Source organism: Genypterus blacodes, unplaced genomic scaffold, assembly GCF_046128005.1.
Source record: "Genypterus blacodes isolate CSIRO-AG114 ecotype Tasmania unplaced genomic scaffold, CSIRO-AGI_Gbla_v1 ptg000058l_1, whole genome shotgun sequence".
NCBI classification, from domain to species: Eukaryota; Metazoa; Chordata; class Actinopteri; order Ophidiiformes; family Ophidiidae; genus Genypterus; species Genypterus blacodes.
The window spans coordinates 63,308-81,558 of record NW_027466870.1 but is presented as its reverse complement, the minus strand read 5'-3'; the positions used below and the strand labels follow the sequence as shown (position 1 = coordinate 81,558).

The 18,251-nt window shown below is 46.9% G+C and overlaps 1 protein-coding gene across 1 annotated transcript in view; it reads left to right on the top strand.

Annotated features, from left to right (window-relative positions):
• The first annotated feature begins 3,026 nt into the window (after window positions 1-3,026).
• Window positions 3,027-18,251, top strand: part of ano8b (anoctamin 8b) — a 28,158-nt gene continuing 12,933 nt past the window's right edge. Inside the window, exons 1-3 of the mRNA XM_076153288.1 lie at window positions 3,027-3,378; window positions 15,658-15,768; window positions 16,323-16,455. Coding sequence (XP_076009403.1) covers window positions 3,207-3,378; window positions 15,658-15,768; window positions 16,323-16,455 — 416 coding nt within the window. The 5' untranslated portion in view covers window positions 3,027-3,206. The remainder of the gene's footprint in view (window positions 3,379-15,657; window positions 15,769-16,322; window positions 16,456-18,251) is intronic.

Sequence of the window (18,251 nt, the reverse complement as noted above, 5' to 3'; positions counted from 1 at the left end):
CTTTACATGTGTCTACTCAAAAAAAGAGTGCTAAATAGTGGGATGATTCCTTAAAGACGTGGAGGACAAGGAGAAGGGGCATTGATGGGACAGGCGTCTGGCTTCGCTGATGCACCGCTCGGTCGCCATTTTTTTCCCGACTGTTTTGATTTTTAGAATATGACGCTCTACCCGTATTCCGACATAAGGCCGTCAAGCCGGGCGACTGTAGCCAAAGAGGAGGTACGCAGAGAAATGACGTCGCCAAAATACCGGAAGACAACAAGCTTTGTTTTAACCCATTCAAAGTAAAGAAGTATAGAAGGTGAGATTAATTCTGTCAAATCGCTGCAGCAGACGCCGTTCGGGAGGAGGAAGTGTAAAAAGCAGCCGCAAATTAAACAAGCCGGACGTCGATATCCGACAGACATAGAAGGACAGGGGAAGAAACACGAAAAATTAAGGAACCATATGGAAAGCGCCATGCAACTCCGCTATGTTGGGTCTTGAGAACGATGTCCTGGACTGCATGCTGTTGGTTCTAAAGGAACACATATTGCGGACTTTATCTCCATTCAAGTGGAAGTGAGACTATGGACACCTCCTCTCAATGCCAAATCGTGCTGATCCGACATTACGTTGACAAAACGCACAATGTGCAGAATTGATTTCCCTGCAGAATGCCAAGGATGAGTCGATTGCCAAGGTTCTTCTGGAGCGGCTGAGCTGCATTCTGCCTGAGGATCAGAGGAGCAAGCTGATTTCCCAGGCGTGCCATGGGGCCGATGTGATGAGAGAGGCCCCAGGTGGCGTGCAGAGGACGATCCAGGATGTTTATGTAAATGCCACACACTACATCCACTGCTATGCAGAACCAACTATCCCTCATCATGCAGCAGGTGACCTCTTACCTCCCCAAAGTAATGCAGTTCTTATCTGATCGTTCAGGGTTTGCTGGCTTCTTCTCACGATCTCCCAAGCACACCAGTATCCTCGATGAAACTGGGCAGGCGACTGGCCAGAGGCAGCACAAGGATTTGGAACCTCTATAGCCGTGCTGTGAATACGAGGGGGACCTGATTTAGTGATTCCATCCTGCTATGGAGAAGAGCCTTGTCAGAGAGGTGATCCCCAACTTTAATCACAGGGTCATTGATAAATGTGCCTCCCTTGAAGGCAGAAGTTTACACTTTCAGCTCTAGAGATGACATTTTCAAGGCACAAGTCACCTGTGCTGCTGAGAGTTCATTGTTTACTTTTTTCATTGCGTTGCATACTTGTGTGTGTTCAATAAAAATATTGAAATCTTAATTATGAGGTTTATTTGCATCTGTTTACAAATAGAATTTTGGATCAATGGCCTAAATGTTGTAGTTAATTAACTAATGGTTTTAATAATACAGTGTTAAATGTTTTTGCTGTATGCGTTAAAAGCACTGTCATGATATTATTTATATACAGTATATAAAGCTGTCACTGATAATAATTGTGTGTTGCAGTATGTTTATGACTCATCATTGATGGTCGGTGTTTCATGCCCTACACACAGTTTATAACACAGAACATAAACACAGTGTGCAGACTACATGGGCACTGATGTGTGTGAAGCTCACTGCAGATCTTTGCAGCTGTCAGCCCAGAGGGTGGTGAGTAAGCAGAAATGGTGGTGGTGGATGAGGTACTTCTGAACTCTAAGACATACGAGAGGGGAGGGCCGCCTGCCTGCCTGCCTGCCTGCCTGCAAGCTGCCTGCCTGCCTGCCTGGTTGCTCGGCTGTAAAGTGAAAGATGGCCTCCACCAAAGCTAGACGGGGAGAACAGATTGTGTACATGTTGAAGGGTGAAGGCCCGAGGCCCGGCGAGCAATCTTTAACCTGGGCTCTTAATAATTTATAGGCTACTCACTGTATCCACAAAGCACGACAGCTGCCACCTCACAACAGTCGGCGATCACATACACAAACATCTCCATCGCCTCTGACAAAATGGGAAAGCTGTTTATCAAGCTGTGGATCTGAGCTCGATAGTCACACTTTCAAGAACAAATTCCATCGCACCACACACACAAACACACACAGATGAAGACACCAGTGGTTGTAAACGACGCCACTGTATCACCATTCTTGAAAAACATGTTTGCTAGTGGGATTATCTGACATTCCAATGAGTTGTCTGCATCGTTGCCATCATCCATGTTTGCTTTAAAGCATGTGAGTTTGTATAGGGTGTTTGTTCCCTAAGTTCAGTAAAGGTCATTTATTATTTACCCAAATGTGATCAGACATAGGGGCATTATTTGCCAAGTGTGATCTATGGAACAATGAACTCAAAGTCTGTCGATGATAGATATGGCAGTATATGCCGTTATTAGGATTAAGCTGTCAAATCTTTAATGCTGGTGTCATTAATATCCCGGCTACTTCTCTCAGTAACATTAAGGTAACGTCACTCACAATACTACACTGTTTAATGGCAATGGGACAAATCTTGATCTAATTCTCACAAATATTCATTACATATTTATTGAAATATTAGAACCTATTTTTTATTGGTATTTTATTAGTATTTTTCACCTTCTAACACAAAAAAGATTGGGGTGGATGTGGATATTTCTTGAATACACCTCATTTTATAAATTAAATATTGGTCCACAAAATCAACTCGAACTGATAATAAAAATATAAACTTAGAGACTGACTGATAAACCGTCAGTTCATACCCAATATACCTTTAATTTAAGTGTATAATAATAATATTTTATCTCTTGTTTGATGAATTGAGTCTAACCTTGCTTGACTTTAGTACATGGCTATCCCTCATGAACCAACAAGCCTCATCTCATAAAATACAATAGAATGCTTTGTAGGATACTTCCAATCATCATAAATTTTGGGAATAGTGGTTCGTGTGTGTGTCTGTGTGTGTGTGTGTGTCACCCCCTCCCTCCCATTCGTCCTCTCTCTCTTTGTCCCTCCTCTGTGCTGAGTCGTTGGAGGAGCTCTCCATCTCTCCGCTCATCCTGTTCCAAACTACCCAGCAGCACGATGGTCCGCCGCTGCACCGTCACCGACAACCTTCACTTCACTTTCACCCTCATTTAACCCCGAACTCGGAACTGGAACTCGGCCGCGGCGCGACTCCCATGCTTTGCCCTCCTGCGATGCGATACCGCTGCACAATTTCCCGGAGAATACCTTCATTTTGCGTCGCTCCTCGCTGATAGAGAGCATGCCCGACACGGGGGCGGCAGCGGCAGCTGCGGGAGCTGCAGCGGCCAGCGGTGCGACCACCGCCGGCGACGGCGCAGAGAGCTCCCGGCACCGACACCGGGCGCAGGGAGACGGCGGGGAGAGGCCGGAGCCGGGCGCCGCTCCAGCACAAACGTCCTCCGGCGTACTGGGTGAGTCTCGCATGGCTGACACGGTTTACCGTCTCGCCGCGGACGGATAAGGAGACAGGACAGGTGAACGTGACGAGCCCCGCACCATCACAAACACACATGCACACACACGGACACACACGCACACGCCGATCTTTTGTCTTCTCGGCGGCCTGTGAATCTCCCCCTCACAGGCCACACCGAATGGCCCTGACTTGGATCACATTATCGCAACGCGGTAACTTTATAGCAGCCCATTGCCACAAACACTAAATCACTATCACATTTTATATTCACCAGTATCTCTGCAGCTTTGCTTTTACCTTATTGTTATTTATCTCCAGCCTGTAATATATCTGCCTTTTCCCTGGAAGCACTTGGTGATAAGGATGCTGAGATAGTTTCTGCAGCATCCTCACAGGCTGTAGTGGACTATGATTGGACCCCATAGCTCAATTCTGTTTGTGAGTGGGAGATTGTATATCTGTCCACTTCATGATGTCATGCAGGGATTTCTGAAGTATCTCTTAGTGTGACTACAGCTTTACCTTATGGGTTCACCTAATTGCCATGTGGCCCGTTGGATAACAGGGCAGACAGGTGCACCTTTTGTCATTTAAATGAGGGGGGTTGGAGCCATAAAGGGCGCTGATGTGCCCTGAGTCTCCCCCATTAACACGTACAGTCTGTATCTGATGTCCTTAGTGGAGAGTTTATAGTGACCTCCTTGTATTTTATGGTGTCTTGCTTACCAATGTTGTATCTATACTATTCCATAAGGACTTATGTCATGTATTATGAGGTTATCTTACATTAAGAGCAAGCAGCTGACATGCTTTCTATGAACACAGCTGGACACTGATTGTGGATTTCAATGGGCTAAAATCACAGTTGCCTTTCGACAAGAACTGCAAGTGAGGCTATTTTTGGCTCAGACCACAATATTAGAAGGGGGAGTGAGCCTGGCTCGAGTCTCAGCTGCTAAAGCAGGGTTGTTTTCCAGTGTGTGGGGCCGCAGAGACAGCCTCTGTGCTCCGTGTGTGGAGTGCTGCAGAGTGATGCAGTGGAGCAGTGGGCTGTCAGCGGATGAGCTCTCCCGTCCACACTTGGTTGAAGAAACCTGAGAAGGCTGCTGCTGACTGAACAAGCAGCCTGATGTCATCCTTTTGACACAGTGTTGGCACAGTGGCCAACAAAGTCCCACCTTGGCCCCCTGGATGGGGTCCAATAGGGCGAGAGGAGGTGGAGGAGGAGGGTCAGCAAGCTCAAGATTGGGTTCAGTACACAGTAATACTAGGAGCCATTACTGTACAAGGACCGACACACTGATAAAGGTTCCCTTGCATCAAAATCTAAACAAATGGAGGTCTGTTGTTTATACTGGAGGGTCCTCCTAACATGAATCAGTTTAGGAGCTTGTGTTGTAACCCATCTGTGTGTCAAAGATTGCAAAAACTATACATTTAATGATGAAAATGTCTCCATATGGACACTGAAGTCTGGACGTAAATGAGTGACTGACTGCAGTAAACATTAGTGTTCGTTGTGGCGATTGGGACTGTGTGGACTCCTGTGACACTTCCTGCTCCAGCTCATACTGTGCTTTTGCCAGCACAGGTCATCAAAACTGTTGGATTGGGTTTGGGGACTTCAGTAGGATTACCATGATATCACATAACCGCCCTCACACATGTCATGTCAGTCAACGAGCGCAGCACCAAAACGGGGTGATTTTTCATCCAGTCAGGATTTAGCCTCCAGTCTGGAAGTCTCTTGGATATGTGATTGTCTCCATGCCTCCACCGTCGCTTTCTAATCCCTCTCTCAGTCGACAAGGATGATTTTGATCCTCTCAGCCATCTTCCTTTCTGGCCTCCACACTTCAAAGATTAATTTAACACCCATCACTGAAAATAAAGCGATGTAAAAGTCTCAACCAATTAGTTTGTGTCCCCACTGAGGGAAAAGCTGATAGGATACAGTGTTGTGGAAATCAGGTCATGCAATTTCTGCTATTCCAATCAGCCAGTGCAGTGGTTTAGGATGTAGGTCACTTGTTAGGACACATATAAGGATGTAGCCATGTAACTAATTGGCTTTGTGCTGAAATTTCCATTCCCACTGACATTCCTGAATACCTGATATGATTTGGACGAATGTCATTGTTCCTGTTTACAATGTGTCATGTCAGGTTGATTTACGTCAAAACCACACATTTGAATATTTGTGCCATTTTTAACTAAATTAGACGCTGCAGTGATGACAAGCAAAAAAACTAATTGCTCCTTGCAAAACTTTTATCCACATTTGTGCCATATTTAGTTTTTTGGTATAGTCTCTGTGTTGGACTAATTGCCGTTTTTTTATCCATCTACGCTACAATAATTGGGCTCAGCTGTCTGAAAAGTACAAGAATTTGCAGGTTCAGCAAGTAAATCCAGTCTAAAAACTACAGTACATAGCTTGATCTTTACCCTGGTCTGAAAGTGGAACGCTGTAATGAAGCGGTGAGGAGATTTGAACGAATGCTTGACACTAATAAATGCACTTTACAGTCTCCAAAATGCACGAGGAAGCATGGCTCTGCACCCCTGCGTCGACACTCAGTCAGAGCTCTACAGTCTCCCTCCGTTTTTCTCTTTGCTGCCTCCCTAAGCAAGTCCAACACTTTTGCTTCAGAGAGATTTAGGCAGATTTAGTGTCACAGGTTGCTTTAAATACAGCAGAGCGATGCAGGGCAGTGTAGAGTGGCAAACGCTTCAAACTGACCTTCCAGCTGGGAAGAGGCCCGTAGAGCTGCTTGGCACTGCAGCAGACGGACAGAGACGTCGGGTTTGTCCCCTCCCACAAGCTCCATAAATGAAGGGGCTGATGAATGTAATGCAGCATGATATAATGACAGCAGTGTGCGGAGCACTAATGACTAAGTCTCATGCATTTCCCTCTCTGGATCCCTTTGTTTTAGCTCGCCATTAGAAGTATCATTCTCCCGTTCGTTCCGGAGTAAGAGGCGAGCCGCACGTACGCTGCATTAGCGTACGTGCTAATGCAGCGTACTCTCAATGACCTTGCTGCGAGTAATGGCGGGCCTTCATTAACCTCACCTGATGGGTCACACATATAGTTGATCTATTGCTTAGATGAAACAACACTTGGTGGGGGGAAGACGTTTCTTGATAGAATTAGGCAGCCCATCAAGTAACCTATAAAATTAATTGGCCAACACTTTAAATTCATAACAGTTCCCAACAGTTATGAGCGTCTCAGAAATGACCTCAAAAATTAAGGTTGTTGCCAAGAAGCAATGAAGTGAAACAGCCAGCTCACAATCAAATGATGAAGAGTAACCTGCAAGATATAATCAATTTTCTTTCTTTCCACCGACTGAAATTTAGAGGCATTATGAATCCTCTTGGGGCACTTTTTGGAATGAACATGTTTACACCAGTGCTGCTGCAGGTGTTTAGCAGTATGGTTTAACATATGGTTGACAGAGCTGCTGGTGGGGCCTCTTTGTTTGAGCCGGCTCTACAGTTACTGCTGCGCCTTCCTCCAAGGACATCGTCAACATCTTTCGAGTAATTTAATCGGCCCTTACTTGTTTCCAGCCCGTCTAATTGTTAGGTTTTGGATTGTTGAATAACAGCAACAGTACAGTTGGTTTAACAGTAGCACTACCATTGATGTGATTGTGAAGGACTTGTTTTTGTAGTTTGTTAAGGTCTTTCACTGCCTGTCTCTTGATGTATGGGTCCAGATTTTGTCTTGATGTCGTATTCTTATCCATCCCATCCATCCTGTCTCGCGTTGTGGAGTTGTGCAGGGCAGGACTGGGGTGCAGCAGGTGGGAAGCGGGAGGAGAGGAGAGTCGTTCATGTTTTCTCCAAGAGTTTAAACACTAAACAATATTAAGACCTGCAGCTTTCACAGTCGAGCGTTAATTAGTCAAATGACAGAGCGCAGCCAGTGCTTTTCTGTTGATGTTTAGTCTCACGTCTCACGCTAACCAGCCCAGTTTCTTCTATTCACTCCAAGCTGTGTGTGTATTGGTACGTAAGCCGCATGTAATGATCCAGGGTTTCATTGACAACCAAGGTGACCCGTTCAGTCTGGTCACACTGACCTGCCGTATGTGTTTAATGTCATTTCTCTGTTTGCCGGTCGATCCTGAAGGCACCAAAGGCACTTAAACTGATTGAAATGTTTCAATGTGTGTTACTTGCTTCAAATACATGCCAAAAACACACTGCACTCTGTTGACTTTATGTCCAATTATTAATTATTAATAGCATAGGCACACCCTGAAGATCTACAGTGTGATAATGCGGTTTCGATACCCTGATTCTCGCCGGACAGGTTTTCCCAAAATGCCGCTCAAGTCTGGGAGCTGAAGGAATGATCCATCCAGCACCTGTAGCTGTACTCTGATCTCAGAAGGTACAAATACCTCTCCTGAAGTTGTTGTTAAAGCGTTTGCGTTGCCGGTAGCGCTCTGCTTGCCCCAGATCTCGTCACATCCCCCATAATGCCACTTTTTCCCTTCAGCCACCCGGCTCCTAAATCCCCATTTGTGCCCTGTGGATGTTTACACTTTCTCCATTTATAGCCAGGAAGATTATCAGAAGCAGGAACACGATAATGGAGACACTCCGGCACGGTCTGCTGTGGAAGCCGAGAAGGAAACGCTGCTGTTCCCTCGCCGGGAATGTAGAGGAGCCGGAGAAAGACCTTCCTGGTGTGTTCAAGCCCCATTCTCCGCAATGAAAGCAAAGTCAATAACCAGTCTCTTCCTCCATGTAACTGATATTGGGCTCCTCGGGGGAAACGGTTGGGTTGAAGTGCATTCGGTCGCCCCGTCCTTCCGCCGGGGGCCTGGATTTCATTTCTTCCTTTTTTTTTGTCGTTGCTAAGCAGTGCCAAGAGACGCACAATGGCCGTGGCGAGGAATGCTGTTTTTAGCCACATTAGCACCTCTGCAGCCTCCCGAGAAGACTAAGGGTTGCGAGAGCGTAACTAACGACGCCAGGCAAAGCCAATATCTGTGTCAGTGTTAGCACAGAGCATCTCACCACACAATCAATCTCGGCGTAGCTTAGCGCCCCTTCCGCCTTTATCGCTCTTGTTCTCTTCCCAGTGCCCCCCTGAGACTCCTTTTGTTTAGCTGCTTTGCTTTTTCTATTTGTTTCTGGTCGATGGGCGGATGGAATCAATCCTCATCGTTTTGTGGCATTTACAGCTAGAGGAACGAGAACACGCACACGCTGCACAACGCCTCCTGTTCAGCACTTTCCATCTCCATCTTGTAGCCTGCATCAAGTCAGGGGAAAGTCGTTGATTCCTGCTCGTGTGAAAGTCTTTGAGGAGGGGATTTACACCTGTTACAAGTGTTCCCTTGTTTTTCATTTATTTCCTTGTTTGATTTCCTTGTCTGAGAGCTGCTGTCACTTTCTTGCCTCTTCCTGAAATTACAACCAGAACCGGCGGGAACATTGTGTTCCAGATTGTATATTTGCACGTCGTCAGTGTGTTGACTGATAAAAGCCACGGCGGCGGGCCCTCTCTTTTATTGCACTTCCTCCTCATATCTGTCCTCGTGTGTCCTCACTTCTGTAGTTTACCCGAGATAACATTCAAACGTTGCCTGTATCTCGCAAATGAACATCTGTCTGCTGCGTGACAAGGTGTTCCAGCTGTCAAAGCTTACACTTCCCCTTTTTGTGCCTTGGTTGATCACCTGCGTCCAGTGTGGACACGCATGGACACGCAGGTTCTCGCCACGCAGTCAGAGGTGCCCGATTCTGTCGCCGCAGCTCTTACCCATGTTGATTTCCCGTGGCGAATGAGGCTATAATTGCGCCGTGTTGCTCGCGATGGCCAAACAAATTGCTTGTCGGGGAAAATGAAGCACAGTGCCGCATCTTTGACAGCACCGCTGGCATGCGGAAGCCTGGTTTAGAGTCAACAGGTCTGCGTCTGTGTTAAGGTCCTTCACCGACTCCATTCAGACAGAAGAGATTCATTTATCTGGTCTGTAACCGACGAGGCTCCACTAAACAACTTAAAGCCCAAACTATCTTCACATTAAAGTCCTCTACAGTAATAACACGCAGACAAAAACAAAACACGTTTTAGTTTGCAATCTCATTTTCATCTCGACGCGCCGTAGAGCTCATTAACTGGCCCGCCAGAACCAAATAAGCGAGAAGATAAAATGCTGCACAAATGTTTCTGGAGGCGACGCGGTGAGGAGCCGGAGTCATGGAGGACGTCTTCCTCCCTCCAGCTCGTCATTGAGCGGGAGAGGAAATGGGAGGAACGGCGTGGTAATGTACATTCATCTCTGGTTCCTCTGGGTATTGATCTGACTCAGAGCCTCCCTCTCGTCTTTTCCTGTCCACAAATAGGATCGAGTCCTGTCGTACGTGCATCTGTTAGTCTGCAGCCAGTGAGAATGAATCGACTCTCTGGTGTCTTTAGTTTGGTTGAAGCGCTCTCTGCTCCGCTGTTTCTTACGCTTTCGCCGCACTGCACTGCACCGCTCAGCATCTGTTTGTTCTGACGTCAGTGTTGATGCGGATAGAAACACACTCTGATCCGTGTCACCTACAGTCGAAACACACACAGCCTCAGGTGTGTGGTACCTGATTATACACTGAAACTTGTTTGGCTCTGAATGTCCTAATATGACATTTGAACACTCCAACCCCAGTCATTCTAACGACACGAGACGATGCTCGTCTCTGTACTCTTCCACACAATACACACCATATTGCTTTACCAAACATATAAAATGGTCTCATGGGCGCCGGAGTCTCTTCTGCACAAACTCAGATCATTCTGAACTGAAATATTAGCTGGTTTGATCAGTCAAGCGCACAGTACAGCACCAGGCTGGCATTAGACACCGACTCCCTCTATTAAAGTTCATTAAAAATGTAGGAGTCTGTTTTCACTGAACACTAAACGATCTGACCCTCTGTCTGCTCAATATGAGATCATTCTATAGAATGATGATCATTTGCGGGAACCAGCTTTAGGTAAATCGTTTAGGTAAAGCCATTCCTCCAACATGCTTAGAGTGCCCGTGCTGGTGTTGTTAGGTGACATCTACACGCCTCTGTGCCGCGCTCATGAGAGTCTTTGGCAGCGTTTGGTATTTCAACTGCCTGCTGCTCAACAAGGAGGTCTGTTCGCCGCACAAAAGCCCCTATTCACTCCTCTATACTCTTCAGCTTTGGCGTCTCCATAATTCGCAATCCGGCTCACAATGGCCACTTCATCCCGTTTGATAAGTCTGAGTGGATCTGAAGGAGCGGGAATGAAAGGGCCGATGGTTACCTGGCTGATTAACAGACGGCTGCTCCCTTCTCCTCATTCAACCCTCCGTTCTGAAAAACGCGGAGGGGGAATTCGTGCGTGCATCTCAGCTTGCCAGACACAGTGAGGAAGGGTGGGAGACAGACACTAAAAGTAATGTAAGGGAGGGGACGTAGGACGGGGATAAGGGGAGAAGTCCTGTGTGGGTCTGCCTTGTACCTCTCTTGGCTACGGACCACAGGTTGCTCCACTGTCACATGCAATCATTGTCAATTTGAAGCCAAGGACAAGGACACTGTTATCCTCCCCGTGCCTGTTAATGAGGGAATCAGAGGTTTGACATCCAGCAAGTTGACATCTTCATCCCATTTAACAGCTCTCCTCTACCTTCCTCTCTCTCTCTCTCACACACACACACACACATAGAGAGAGAGAGAGAGAGAGACCGTCCCAGTACCAGCGATGTCACACAAAGTACTTCACGTCTCTCAGGTCTAATCCAGGTTCATGACGTCATTGAATCTGAATCCAGAGGCTGCAGGATGAACACGATGCTCAGAATGTCTCTGCTGTGTTTATTAATATCAAGAAAAAGATCTAATTTAGCAGAAAATTGGAGTGAAATATAATTTTTGAAACCTACACAAATGCTTCATAGCATGTTTAGAGTTTTCACATTTGTTGACAGAAACCAGACTTTCATTCCCTTTCAATATTGCTGTAAAGTGCAAAAGCAACTCTAAATCCCTGTTATGAAGCATTGTGTGTGTGTGTGTGTGTGTGTGTGTGTGTGTGTGTGTGTGTGCGTGTGTGTGCCGGCGAGCCCCCTGATTCTCTGGCAAATGAAAAATAGTGGAGACGAAGCGGGTGTAAAGGAAGTGAGGAGAGCCAGAGGAATAAGATCTCAGCATGGAGGAGAAGGAGGCATCTAGTGGAGGATTTGGATGAGAGGAGGAGGCAGGAAAGAGAGAGAGAGAGAGGAAGATGAGCGGAGCAGGTGGAGGTGAAGGAGGGGGAAGAGACGGAAAGCGGATCAGTGTGTTGGTGCAGCGTGTAGTGGCACTGGGAGGGAGCTGTGAGTCGACTGTATGAGTGTGAGTCAGTGTTTGGTATGTAGAGGAAGAGGGAGGGCGGAGGAGGAAGAGGAAGAAGAAGAAGAAGAAGACATTCTGCAGGGCCATGGATGAGTGTTTCCAGACAATTCTCAGAGTCACAAACCTCGTGAATATCCTGCAATATGACAAACAGCTTGATTGCTGGTGGAACATTTTCGGAAAAGTCACAGAAATGTTAAATAATCTTGAGAAGGGAAGGGAAAACAATATCACCTTAGCGACGGTTGCTATGAGACGTCATACGATTTCCTGCTCTTACGGTTACTGGTTTTTGCTACATTTTGTCAGAGTGGAGCAAACAGGAAACTACTCACACACAAGGCAGATATCATCGAATAAAGCGACTATTCACTGAAAAATGTGAATTATGGATTTTTTTTAAACTTCAACACAGACTGTGATGTATAACTACACACATATTTAGCATTTTTACATTCTCAAAGTTAAATATAACTTGATTACAGCGAGTCAGTCAGCAGTCAACATCAGTAGCCAACGTGAAAGCTGTGAAAGCCCTATTATCTCTATCTGTGTGTGTGTGTATGTGTGTGTGTGTGTGTGGGCAAAGGCTGGGAGATTGGAAGAGCTCTAAACAGTTATTATCTGTCAGTGAAGTGCAGTGTGTTTGGATGCAGGCGCTCAGACGGAGAAGAGTCTAATTAGAGGAATTGTCGGGGTGTTGGAGCCTGATTAGACTCTCCGTCCCTCTTAATGATGTAATCGTTCTAATGGAGTCGTTTGTTTTCATGAAAATGTTTGTGTTCCATCTCTCTCTGATGCGTTTGAGGCCATAATGCCCTGCTGGTCTCGAGTTTTGTCTCTGCTTCTGTGTGTGTGTGTGTGTGTGTGTGTGTGTTTGTAGCCCATCTTGTTTTTGTTAATGGCCTTCACATGAAACAGTTCTTCGCCGCTGACAGCAGTGGAGTCCCGCTGTAGTCTCTGAGGGAAAACACCCTCTTAGCAGCAATATTAGGCGCAAAGCAACAATTTACGGAGGTGAAAATAAAACTTGTCAACGTCACACGGCAGCAGAAGGATAACAGCCGCGATCCATCGCCCCAAATGATTCACGCCGTCTAACGTGTCACTAACAGGAAACGGGGGAGACAGAATCCCGTTCTCTGAGAATGTCTGCATTTTATGATGACCCGACCTGGATGTCCATCAACACTGTGCCTTTACTGGATGCAGACTAGCTGATGTTTTCACATTAAACTGTCTCTTTTGATTTATTTTGATGTTTGACGTTCAGCAGCAACACCCGACACCGCGGGCTAAAGATAGACTGAACATACGTGTGCTGCATCCGCATGAACTCACGCTCATAAATCACACTTGCAAGTCAGCGGCTGAAACGGGCCACAAGTCCTCCGCCGTGTTTTCACATGGAAAGATTTCATGTTGAATCCTTTTTTTAAACTCCAGAGCCGCACATTCAACGAAGACATTGAACGCATCGTGAAACATTTTAGTGCTTAGCGAGAGTTTCATATCTCCCTCATACCTTATTAATCTCGTGCTGTGTATCTCAGGCTCACATGCACTGCAGGCACCCGGGGGAGAGGGTCGAGCGGGCGGGAGGGAGGAGGGACGGTTCAGAGGCGGACGGGCGATCGCAGGACGACTCCCCGCTCGCTTCGCTCAGGCCTGGCCGCTGTCTGATAAAGAGGAAATGGAAAGCTGTATCACGGCGAGTCAAAAGCAAACCTGATCAAACAAGCGCTCCTCTCCGACTCAGGAGGTCACACAGGTCACACACATTCATTTCATATCCGTCACCTCATTCACACAACGAACGAGTGCGTAACTGATGAGTCTGTTTATCGATCCGTGACACAAATCAAAATAATTGATTTTCTTTTGCCAGTTTGGGGTTTTTGCCACTTTCCTGTCTTTCCTACAAATTAGTAAAAATTCATCATCGTCTGGCAACTTCATTGAATCTTTTATAGACAAAGAGTGCTTCTGCAAGATTAAGTACATGATTGTGTCTTGATTTCCCTTGTTAAAGATGGAAACAGGGACGGGTTGATGAGTTAGAAAACAATATAATCCTGACCTCTGATTTGACTGGTTGGTCTCCTCAGGCCTCCTGGCTGTGGTCTCAGGTGTCCTGGAGAAACACACACACACACACACGCACACGCCTGTCAGACTGGCCTGGTATTTGTGTCTCAGCCCTGATAGACCACGTGCGAGACATTGTTTGTGTTCGCAAGACACCAATGCACGCAAACCCGTCTGTACACACGCTCGCCAATGGGGCTCATAAATTTTGCCTTTGTGGGAGCGTTGAAACCAATCTGCCGGCTGTTCCACGATTATGTGTGTGTGTGTTTATGTTGCCCTCAGTGATGAATAGAGGACTCATTAGAATTGCTGTCATGTCCTCAGCTCTGCCTGCAGCGTTTTTTTTTATCGAACACCACAAGCAGCCCCTCAGATTTCGGGTATCTGGGAGCAGCAGCAGTCCAACACACGCTGCTCCTTCTCTTATCCTGGCCGTCGCGATGTTTGTGCGCGTGCTTCAGAGAGGACGTGCGGCGTGGAGGCAGATGACGTCACTGTGTGAGTACTGCACAACGGCACGACGGCACAGGATTCTGTCTTAGATGCGAGGGGAGGCAGGCTATTGCTTCCCACCTGAAATGTGCGGTTGAATTTTAATAGAAGAAGAGTTGATGGGTGTATTTGAAGGTAGCACCCAACTACAGCACTCTCTCCTCTCTGTCGCCAGGCTATTCCAGGAAGTGGATGGGACAGTGACATTTTTATGTGACAGGTGTTTATTAGATTACTGGAACATGCGGAGGTGTGATTTATAAAAGGGAGAGAGTGGTGACATCATGGCTATTATTGCGGCCTTGACCTTGGTTTGTTTGTGTGTGTGTGTGTCATATACAATACATCCTGCTGAATAAATGCGGTTCTTCATGCGATCTCTGGAGAGCGTCCCACTTCCTGGAACCTCTGCAGGACCCTCTGTGATCCCAGAGCAGCTTAGGGAAGAGCGTCCTCCCCAGGGGCCCTGTGGAGACATGAACAAACCCTTCCTCCTGACAGCTCTAAGAGTGTGTGTGTGTGTGTGTGTGTGTGTGTGTGTGTGTGTGTGTGAGGCGTCCACACTGGTTAAAGGGATCGATGAGCCCTGTTTGCGTTGAAAAGCTGAGACGTGTGGGTCAGTGACATGAATGTGGCGTCACAGGGAGGAGGAAGAGGAGGGGGAGGAGGATGAAGCCTGGGGACAAGAATTGCAGCGTGGTCACTTTAAAACCATCCCACGGTGTCCTGATGTAACAGTATGCATCTATAGGGCGCACTGTGCGTTCCCTCACACTGCTGCATTCAGGGTGACTGTATGATAATGTGACTTTACAGCGCTGCTATTTGTGGACGGCAGGAACACAGAGCAGGTACCTGTGATCTGCACGGCCGCTGCGACGGCAGGGCGACGCGGTCAGGACGTGTGTGTGTGTTTTGGTGCGAGTTTCCTGCGATTGTTTACAATAACTGCAGCAGAATGTTATGACTGAACGGAGAGTCTGTGCACGTACGCAAGGTGTGATGACGCTGTGATGTGCTGAGGAGACGGGCATGACATTTAAATCTGTCCTGTAGAGACACGCCTGTGTGTGTGTGTGTGTGTGTGTGTGTGTGTGTGTGTGTGTGCTTGTGTGAGTTTAGGGGGTTCAAGGAAAATAATTGAATGTCATTGCTCCTTACCCTGCTTAACTCTGAAAAGGTGACTCACTCTCTCTCTCCCTCTCCCCCTTTCTCTTTCCCTCGCTCAACCCCTCTCGCTCTCTCTCTCTCTCCCCCTCCCACCTCTCTCTCTCCCCCCCCTCTCTCCCACCTCTCTCACTCTCAGATAAGTTGTTTGGGAAGCGGCTGCTTCAGGCTGGGAGACACATCATGTCTCATAAGTCCTGGATGAAAACGGTGCCCACGGAGAACTGTGATGTCCTCATGACATTTGCAGGTTAGGAACACACCTGCATGCACGTACACACACACAAACAAACACAAATGTAGACACATGCACACACACAAACACACAAAATGTCACACTTGTCACATGAAACAGCTACTTTTGCTCAGTGTTGTTCAGTGTTGCACCATGAAACATGAAACAAAACCTTCCTCTGTCATTTCAGTCCAACTTGTATGCTTGCATCATGAATCATGTATTTTATAAACTGTCATGAGTGAAATATTACTCTCATGATCTCAGAGCCAAAGGTGCCAAATGCAAATTAAATTTACTCTGAAAAATGGTCTACAACCAAATATGCAGCTCTGAATTATTTTTAATTAAAACGATGCTAAAGAGGAAATTGATGTTGCCAGTTTTGCCTTCTTAAAGCTCCACAGCAGGAGTTTGGATCGATGACCAGATTGACTCTCTGAGCTGAGCAGAGGAGTCGTTCCTACTTGATAAACACTTATATGTAAAATAATTCAGCGTATACATGTGTGTGTGTGTGTGTGTGTGTCATTATAAATGTATTTGCATTTTCTCATTTCCCTCCGCAGACACCACAGACGACCACACGTTGCTATGGCTACTGAACCACATCCGGCTGGGAATCCCGGAGCTCATCATTCAGATCCGACATCATAAACGCACACGTGTCTACGCATTCTTTGTCACGGCCACGTACGAGAAGTAAGTCGGAGCGCAAACCCGGCACACTCGGACACCCAAACTGGCTCCCATGACCTCAGAGCTTTCACGCCGTGTTTGCGTCAATCGCTCCACGTGTTTGTTTGGAGTTCGTTTGGAGTTTGTGCTCACTTAGACACTATGCATAATTTGGCTGCCTTGCTGCTGTAGGCGCTGGTTAATAAGTGGATCTGAAAGCTTCCTGCTGTGGTCTCTGCTGTGTGAAGTCGCTCTTTGTGAACAGTCGCTCTGCCTATTTGTTTCCATTAGAGCGAGTTCGGGTCGTGTGCCAGGCTCCAGTTTCTGCTCACCCGCGTCCGGTTACCGTCTCTTGGTGACGGCGGTTTATCTTTGGCTTTGACCCGGAGCTGTTATCATTCCTCCTACAATGATTCATGTTGTACGTTCACAACAATTTGAGGGAACATAAGGATTGTGTACATTGTCAGAGTAAATGTATGTGCGGTTGGGTAATCCGGGTCCTGTAGGACTAAGCCAGGGTCTGTTTATGCTGACTGAGGTGCAGTCTGATGTGACTGATTACTTGCATGATGTATAAGACGTAGAAAATCGTGCCAAACGCTGATCACAGGTTTCTCCAGGTCGAACAGAAAATATTCAGGGGGAATTTCTCGACTAATCACTGGACTTCCTCTTTCACACCTCATCCAATATGGCTGTAAATCAATGTCGAGCAGTTGCTGGCATTTAACCCTTGAGAGTCATGGCTCCCACGTGGCCCAAGGTGCCTCCAACAATGTCTGTCAGGCATTAAATGACCTGAACGACGAGCAGAAAGATGAAACCTCCATGTTTGTTTATGCTCCACAAAATCAGCTGTCTGGCTCTGATGTTATGTTATCTAAAAGGATGATGAGGCTCTTTCATCGTCTCATATATGATGTCAAAAACACCCCGAGTTCAAGCGCTCAAACTGCAGAAGAGGAAGAAGAAGAAGAAGCTACAGCTGTAATTTTCCGTCACAGGGACAAAACGAACAAACTGCTTCATTAATAATACACAGCGTATCACCGCCTGCAGTGTGTTTGAGGTGGAAGTTAATTTTAAAAGCTGCAATTGGAGTGGAGATGTGAAAATATCAGGGCAGGTCTATAATCCAGCACCTTCTCCTTCACGGCGGCTTTATATTTAGATCCTGCTGCTGCTGCTTGTAGGCGCAGCTCCTCCGTGCTGAATCACTCGCGAAGCTGCCTCAGCTTCTGCTGGCTGCTGTGGCGTTAAGTTATGCGTTCGGGTTATTAGAGTCAGGGATAACAATACGGTTCATCTTCACGCTGATTAGACTGCACACACTGGGACCAAAGTGTCACCCTTCCTTTTTTCTTTTAAACAAATCCCACAGGCAGAAAGGGGGGGAGATGGAGGACGAGGGGGGGTCAGGATGGGTCCAGGGTCATTTTAATCACCGCACTGGCTTTGGTGTATAAACACTGAGAAGTGTGAACCGGCAGATCTGGGGGGGGAGACGCGGCGCTCGGCAGCATCACTCTGTGGGGTTTGTTGGCTCTGCTGCCTGAGAGTCACACACACACACACACAAATCCTACTAGGAAGGAGTTAAACAACCGGTGAATGGAGAGATGGAAGGAGAGAGAGAGAGAGAGAGAGAGAGAGAGAGAGAGAGAGAGAGAGAGGCAGAAAGACCAAAATGGAAATGGAGAAAATGGATTGGGGGGGGGGGGGGGGGGGGCTGTGCTTGAAAGCGTGCTAGTGGGTTTTAGATGAAATGCCTAGAGATGATTGCGCGCGATGAGGCCTGTTCTCTCCCCTCTCTCTCA